Raw genomic sequence first — 8,749 nt, 5'->3', positions numbered from 1 at the left:
TATATATATAAAATTTAATTTTATGACACGTCTCGATTTGTGTCGAGGTGTGCCCTTTTCCTTGCTAATTCAAAATGTCTCAATTCTTGATTTTTTTTAAATCTTAAATATTTATTTAATCTTAATTGTTTTTAGTTCTTTCAATCTTTAATTTTTTTTATATTATATTTCATCGTGTGATGACTTCATTAAGGAATAATAGAAAATTTTATATTTCATAATAATAATTTATTAAATGTAAAAACGTATCCATGCTATGTTGTATCCTTCCTTTTGTAATCATGCTGTGTCATCTTGTTCGTGCCTTGTCGTATCCATGTTTTTGTGACTGTGCCTATGCTTCATAGGTGACAGCAGAGAATTGACTTGATCATTATCACGATTAGAGAGGAAAGAATTGGCTTCATAAAAGATGGGCTTCAGATTTTAGTTGTTGTTAGGCATGGGTGATGGTAGGTGAGGATTTCAATAAGCTGGGCAAGTTTGGGCAGCTAGCTTGGTCATTCTTTTAATAGAAGAGCAGATTAAACGAACTGGAAGGTGGGCATCACACATTAGTTGCTTAAGAACTAATTAATGAGTTTTTTATTTTCTAAAACATTCTATTAATCTCCCTGTTTGAAGTGATATTATGAATGTTGTATCAAGTTATGACAATTTTATGAATTTTACTATAGGTGCGAAAGATAATGACACTGGAGCAATAAGAAGCAATGATCCGAGGATTAGAAATAATATAGTTTGAGCAGATGATATACATTCACCAGATTTGACCTGCTACATTTTGGTGCTACACTCCTAAGCGCTATGGTGCAACTCTTTGTAGTGCAAAGATGCTCTTTTTCAAAATAATTGACAGAGTAGATAGTGCTTAAGCTTTCATCCTGCAGCGTCATATCCGTACAAATAATAGTTGTAAGACAAGACAATGCTGCCTAGGTGCTACTATACTAGTGTCATGGTGCGTGATACGGATTTGTGGAAGTTCAATGCAATTTAGAGGACCATAGAGAAGTTACAAGTGTTGTTGGAAGAGTTCCTTTGGGGTTTTGAAGCAGTTTCAGGACCGTGAAGAATTTACAAGGGTATTTGTAGGAGTTCCGTTGAGGGTTTAAAAGAGGAAAATTTGAGTGTACCAAAAGGAAGATGAATCAAGGTGACTTTGGGTACAAGGGTGGTTGGAGGTTTGGAGGTTTGAAGCAGTTTCAGGACTGTGAAGAAGTTACAATTGGAGGAGTTCTATTGGGGGTTTAAAAGAGGAAGATTTGAGTGTACCATGCCATTAAACTGGGAGCAAGAATGAAGATGAATCAAGGTGATTTTGGGTACAAAATTGCATGTGGTTTTATTTTCCTTCTAATTTTTCTAATCTAGTTCAATGTCAAATTTTATTTGTTCTATATATTTATTTTATTAAACTATGAAGAACTAATTTGAATTTTGAATTTATGGTATAATGAAGACATCTCTTGTTTAATGAATATGTTCAATTTTTTATGTTTCATTGTGTGATTTTTTGATTTACTTTGTGTTTCATTAAGTTATTCAAGTGGCCAATACTTAACTTCAATCTAATGATTTCACAGGAATTATCTAGAGCATTGCAAAAGATAAATCAATTAGTCTTCATTTAAAAGTAATGGACTCAATTAGGGCTTGCAATCTTTTAAGAATAAAACTTAACACAATCTTTTAAGTTAATTCACAGAATAATATAGTGAATTAGTGAAATGAATTAGGTTTTCTAATTATTGAAATATATTAGAAAGATTTATTCTTGATTGATAATCTAAACTATCTTGTAATTATACCAAATTATGAAATTGAAGAATCATATTTAAGTGAACCCATAAATCTAGATTTCTCTTTAGTTAAAATAAGCTTAATTCTATTATTAGATTTTTAAAGTTTTATCTCGAGGCATTGAGTAAAATAAATTATGATATAAATTCCTATTTAAGTTATTCAGGATTAATTTTTATTTTTTATTTTTTGTGGGAAAGCTATCATATTTGATTTCTTTGACATGTGCACTTACATGTTATGCGAAATAGCCAATAAGAAGTCAAATGTTGGTTTTGATGGGTGTAGAATGAAAATCAACATTCAATGAGCTCTTTAGAAGTCAGGTGATAATGGACAATTGATTTGTTGTTCATCTAATAGGAGGGGAGATTTGACAACAAGGGATACAAGTGTTAGTTTTCAGGTGACAATAGAAAAGGAATGCCTGAAGTTTGGTGACCAATTTGGTTGTGCTTGATAGGATTATTTGGAATATGGACATAGATTTTGGTCATTGGCATGCATTAGATGATGTTTGATATGTTATGCTAGAAGGAGAACGAATGTGTGTGATTGACTTGGTCATTCTTCAAATAGGTGGAAAGACTTGGTGATTGGGATGGACATTGGACTTTTGTTGTGGACAAACATTAATAAATTGTTGACAAATTTTTGTCAAATTTATTTGATTGTCGATTGTTGACTTGATCATTCTTCTGGTAGGATGGAGCACATATAATGAGGAAGCTAAACTTTGGTGGCTGATTGGTTGTCAAACATCATGCAACTATCTAGTAAGAAGTTTAGAAATTGGGTGATCGATTTGGTTATTGTCTGTCTCTTATTAGGAAGCCAGTTCAGGTAGCTAAGAAAACTTGCACCTAATGTTGCTTGTTGGTAGGCGTGGGGCGATTACAGACAGGGATTTTCATAAGTCTGATGATGACGACCAGATGGTTTTGTTTTTTTTTGCTGATTGGAGGGGAGACCAAACAACCCATAAGATAGGCATTAGATTTTGGTCTTCATATAGCATCAAATGACGGATGATGGTGGGCATAGGTATCAATTGATGAATAGCATCAAAATCAATTGATGGCTAGCATAAGAAGTTATGCGACGATTGACAGTTATGTTGTTGATTGGTAATGAATGATTGTAGGCATTAACATTGGTAGATAATTAATGGCTGATATTAGCGGCTGGTACTGGAGGGTGTTAACTTTGGTTAATGGTCTACAATGGCGTAGTTTTGGAATTCTTTTTGGATTCTTTGTTTCTCTTCTTGTTAAAAATCTTTTCATGAATATATAGCAATATGGCCTATTTATAGATTTTTTTGAGGTCTCATTTTCTCCTTTTTATTGAAATCTATTAAAATGTCGGCTTTAGATCAAAAGGCTTGAAGCATTGGAAGTTATGTGACGATTGACAGTTATGTTGTTTGATTGGTGATGAATGATTGCAGGCATTGACATTGTTAGATGATTAATGGTTGATATAAGGTAGTTGGTAATGGAGGGTGTTGACATTGGTTAATCGTCTACGAAGGCATAGTTTTGAAATTCCTTTTGTATTCAATGTTTCTCTTTTTGTTAAATATCTTTTCATGAATATATAGCATTATGGCCTATTTATAGATTTTTTGGAGGTCTCATTTTCTCTTTTTTATTGAAATCTATTAAATTGTCAGCTTTAGATCAAATGACTTGAATCATACCACCTTTAAAATTGACATTTCTTTTGACATTTTTGTGCCCAAGGAAATTTAGATTTATATAATTTTGAATTTCTTGAATCATCACGATGAAACAGATCGATTTAATTGCAAATACGATGAAGTTAGAGTGTCCAACTCTCCAATTAATTTGCAGAAGTCTTGGCCTTAAATTTTTAAGGCTTTAAAGTCACATTATATGTCAAAAATTGCGCTCAATCTGATGGATTTTTACGGACTAGGGATGCGTTTGTTTCAATTGTGGCTGTATAAAGTCTCAGTTTAAAAGTTGCTATTGAAAATCTACTGTTCTAAAACACCACTGTTCTGAAACTAGTGTTTCAGAAATAGCTGGTTTATTTGAAAAACACAGTTCTTAAAGTGCTTCCTGTGGACTAATGACTGTATTACCCCTCAGTACATATATTATGTTGATAACATAGACATTTGTAATATATGTAATTCTCCTTTTTTAACTGTGCTACCCGAAAATTCAGAAATACAAAAATAAGGTCTATAAATTAATTTATTAAACAAATTTATTCCATCTTTTATTTTTATTTTTCATATCCACTCTTTCAATTCCTTTAAACCAAACAGACTTGAATGGATCAATACATACCATATTATTTGTCGAAACAAAAATATTTTTTGCATTTGTGAAGTAAATATACCCTCAGCTAAACTCTTTCCACATCATCGGCAAAAAAAAAAAATAATAATTACAATTTATTTTAGAAAATACAACCAATAGTGTCCATGTTGCAGCTATGGATCTAAGCCACATTCCAACAAAATTAAAACACAACCAATTTTGGGTAATAGATCTTATAAAATATTATCAAACTTAAAAAATCTATTCCAGTCATATTAAACCAAAAATACATAGATGTTGGAATGAAAATTTTGGGTGGAATCAATAAGAAATCGAGAAAGTCATAATACCTCGTAGCTCTTCTAGGCGAATTCGAACCAAATCAGCTTGCGGAACCATCCTGCGCTTAGACAATGAAAGTATAAATTGCCTGCACAGAGCAGACAAGAAAAAATGGGCTAGAGAGAGATGGTGAGAGAACCTTAGAAGGCTCCCATTTTTGCGTCATGGATGAAGCCCTGAGCTCCGCCGCCTGACATCTAGCTTGGATGGAAGTGGAGGAAGGGCTTAGCAGCTGTGAGCAGTGGCGCCATGGAAGATTCTTGATGCTAGGATTTCACGCAGACGGGGGCAACCATGAAAATTCCGTTTCGTTTTGTTGAGATGCGGAACAGTTCCCACGCCCGCGTTTTTATTAATCTGCAGAACATGGTTCGGGAATCCAATGGCGAAAAGTGTGAATCAAACATCACAAACCGTAATTTATTTCAAAACGTGGTTCAAAACTTTGAAGCAAACGCACCCTATGTGAATAGTTTTATTTTGACCACAGATATGTTTTCATTTGGTGATTTGTTTATTTTAAAAATATGATGACACATGATCGCAAGAGTACATGTTTGGATTATGAAAATAGTCTCTTTGCAATTTAAAGGTAAGGCCGCATTGACATGTGTCTTATGCTTAGGGTACAGGTTTTTTTGACTTCAAATAATAAAATGTTGTTTTTCCTTTTCTACAAGTTTGCACTTGGTGCTAGTTTGTATCATCTTGCGATCTTTTAGCATTCACTGTAATAGGATCAACAATATTGTTATTATGCAGGTTCCACTTCTCGGTGGAGCTATGTGTGCCTGCACTTGGCATTTCTTCTATAACTCAGAGTCCCTTGAGGTGATATAACCTTTTACCTAACCTTATGGCTTATTTGTCTTCCATTGTTTGGCAAGTAGACTGTGAGGAGTCTGCTTTATAGCTTCAGATTCATTCTTTCTAAGATGAAATATTTGCATAGACCACGTTGCTTTATTATGCTACATTTTCATGATATAATTTTTTGTTTATAGTTAATCATTTTTTTGTTGTTGGGACATGGTTAATGATGATGATGATGGTAATTGACCTTTATTTGCTATAACATGGTACTTCCAGAACCTTCTTTTTCTTTGATGAAAAGCTAGGGAATCCTTTCTCATGGCAATAGCATAGAGTTTATATCGATAAAAGAACAAGAAATTCAATATAAGGGAGTAAAAGACTAAATAATTTTAAGAACTGTTCCAGATTTTATGAAAAGAGTGCTTTTTTTTCAGTTCAATTGATAGTAAATATTTGCTTCTCTTTAGTACTGTGTATCCTAAGTCAGTGAGGTTGACTCAGGTAAACCTTAAGATATTCTCTTCTTTTTTCCTTTAAAAAAGAAGAAGCTGAACTGTTCCAGATTTTACGAAAAAAGTGATTTTTTTTAATTCAATTGATAGTAAATATTTTCTTCCCTTTAGTATTGTGAATCCAAAATTCAGTGAGGTTGACTCTGGTAAACCATAAGATATTCCCTTCCTTTTTCCTTTTAAAAAAAAACCCTTTAACTTTCTTTTCATTCAATATATTTATTTCTGCCATCAAGTGAGTAAAGCCTCCCCAAACATTTGTTATAGAATTTCAACCAAAGATGATATGAAAGTCATCCTCACGTTTGCCTTCACACATGATACAAGTAGCATTAATAATAATGTTATTATTTATTAAGGTGATAATGCTAGGAATCATTCTTTATAAAAATAAACCACACATGTATTTGCCTTCACACATGATACAAGTAGCATTAATAATAATGGATTTTAAGGAGCAAATCTGAGCGCACACACCACAATCCAATAGAAAAGAATAAAGGCACTCGATGAAAGAGTACCATCGTGATATATAAGCCAAGGCAGGATGTTTGGATCAAGGTCGAGTTTAAGTCGTTTGGTAGTTGATAAAAATAGTTCCTTACTACATTGAAGGTGCAAAAAGATCATCCATTTTTAGAACCCATGCTCACATTTGTTTAAAGAAAAAAACCACAATAATATCACTACTTTTAGAAAATGGGAGAAACTCATAAAATTGACAAGAGAGAGTGATTATTGATCTAATCATCTTTCCCAAAATTGACACTTCTATCATTGTGAACTTTCTATGTAGCTCTAAGAAAATATTGTGAAGGAGCGTTAAAAACCATTTTAATTAAGTTTGGAACAATGAACTATATTACTTGACAAAAATCCAAAAGAGTAAGGTTGGTAAAATATGCAAATGAGTAATAAACCTAGCAGTGGATCTGTGGTTAGAAGCAATCCATTTTCATATTCATTTACCAAAGAGGGCAAGCCCATCCTGCGCAGGCCTTTGATGCTAAGGTCACTTTATTTTTTTTTTCTTGCAAATATTTTTCTTGCATGATGAGGTTAACACCACCTTCATCATTTCCCTTCTACAAATTATTTTTTTTTCTAACGGTTAAATTTTAAAATAGTTCCCCAATTATTCGTTTGTGACCAATTTAGTTTCATAATAACATTTCTCCTATTTAGTTTTTGGATATATAAAATTGATCCAAATTGGTCCTAAAGGGAGTAATTCTGATTAAATTTGTGTTGTTGAGGGATTCAAATAAGATCAATTAAATATCATAATTTCTGCTAAATAAGAGACCATTTTTTTATTAATTTTGTAAATTCAAGAGACTAGAATGGAGAAATGTGATACTCTAGGATTAGACTGGCCATACCCGAATGGTTCAGGGAACTAATTAGAATTTTTCTTATTTTTCTGATATCATCTAGTTTGTTAAACTTGAATGGATGTATCCCTTCATATATAGTTCCCTTTAAACACATTTGCATTCATATATAAAGGGATAGAGAAATAATTGGGAGGGTTATAAATCCATAGCATACATGCATATAGTTCCATCCAAATTAATTTCAGTTGTTCTTTCTGTGAGAAATTTTCTAATTAAAGGCGCTCTATAATGTCGATTTGGTTTGAATATGTTTAATATATACTTATGCATGTGAATGCTCTATGTATTTAGTAGATTCTTGTGGCCATGCAAGGTGCATCAAACTTCTGCATTTGAATGCTCGATGTTAATTGCAGATTCTGGTGGCTATGCAAGGTGCATTAACCGTTTTTGGTAATATGACAATGTGCATTGCCGCATTCCGCATATTTAAGGCATATCAGGGAAGCTCTAATAATTCTTGATTATTTGCTCATTGTAATGCTAGCTTCTTTTTCTTCTTAAATATCAATTGGATCATAGTTATCGGTATGGTATCCTGTTCTTCGAATTGAATGTAATACTGTATGATCATTCAAATCATTATGTGCTTTTGTGACGACGAAATTTTATGTGGTTGTGACCTCATTATTCTATTGTTAGCTTGTCTCTTCTCAAGGTGCAATATGATTTGAGTGTTTTGTTAGACATTGTGCAAGGAGACTTGCAGAGGAAGTTGCAAAGAACATGAACAAAGAAGGAAGGATACATATATTCCATTCATGATGATAATGATGAAATTTATTAAACCAAGTATGGTTTGCTAGGTATGCTCAATATGTCGAATCAATCAAACATGTTGAGAATAGTTACTGATGAATGCAATGTCACATAAATCAAGATCAAAATATCATGTTCATATCCAAAATCACTTGGAAACATCGTTTGTTTGTGGAATGGACCTCACAAATGCATCCCAAATGTCAAAATTTCCCGATAGAGGTTATTAGACTAAGACAATGAGCAAGTTGGTGCATGAATCAAGTCAAAACCACCTCTATTATAATTGAAGTTAACCAAATGATGCATATTCACTAAACAAACTATGTGAATACATCTAGGGCATTGAATTTACGTGAGAAGGGGGCCTTCTATGATCAAAATGAGCAAAAATAATGAAAATGAAGCGGATCAAACACACCATTCATGAAATGAGCCTAAAATGCCTTTTTACTGCTGCTGCTGAAATTACTCAGAAGAGTTCCGTTCACAAAAACTATATGTGCATGTTTGGGACATTAAAATTATTCAAAAATGACAACCATATTGTCTAGTTCTCGAATATGAATCCACAATGCTAAATCAAGAAATACGATTCCAGATAGAAGAGGAATGAGGACTTGTGAGTAGGGATTAATACATTTGTTATTTATTTATTTGTTCTATTATATATATAATATATAATATTACTATTAATGTTAATATTTTAAAAAAGTTGAGATCAAATATAAAATTCCCTATTAAATTCTTGCTCTCTCGCTTCTCATGATGGCGTCCAACCCATTCCTTCACTGTATGACTCATCCAATGAATATATATATATATA

General features: G+C 32.6%; 1 protein-coding gene across 2 annotated transcripts in view; it reads left to right on the top strand.

The window, feature by feature from the left end:
• The window catches only part of LOC110037563, a 16,679-nt gene extending 8,886 nt beyond the window's left edge, over nucleotides 1-7,793 (top strand). Inside the window, exons 3-4 of one of the 2 annotated variants that reach the window (XM_020742237.1) lie at nucleotides 5,202-5,270; nucleotides 7,521-7,793. In XM_020742237.1, coding sequence (XP_020597896.1) covers nucleotides 5,202-5,270; nucleotides 7,521-7,628 — 177 coding nt within the window. In that variant the 3' untranslated portion in view covers nucleotides 7,629-7,793. Of the gene's footprint in view, nucleotides 1-5,201; nucleotides 5,271-7,458 lie in introns of both variants that reach the window. The other variant, XM_020742239.1, reaches the window with a different exon arrangement.
• The last annotated feature ends 956 nt before the right edge of the window (nucleotides 7,794-8,749 follow it).

Source organism: Phalaenopsis equestris, unplaced genomic scaffold (genome assembly GCF_001263595.1).
Source record: "Phalaenopsis equestris unplaced genomic scaffold, ASM126359v1 Scaffold221112, whole genome shotgun sequence".
In the NCBI taxonomy this organism is placed as follows: domain Eukaryota; kingdom Viridiplantae; phylum Streptophyta; class Magnoliopsida; order Asparagales; family Orchidaceae; genus Phalaenopsis; species Phalaenopsis equestris.
This window is presented reverse-complemented; position numbering and strand designations above follow the sequence as displayed.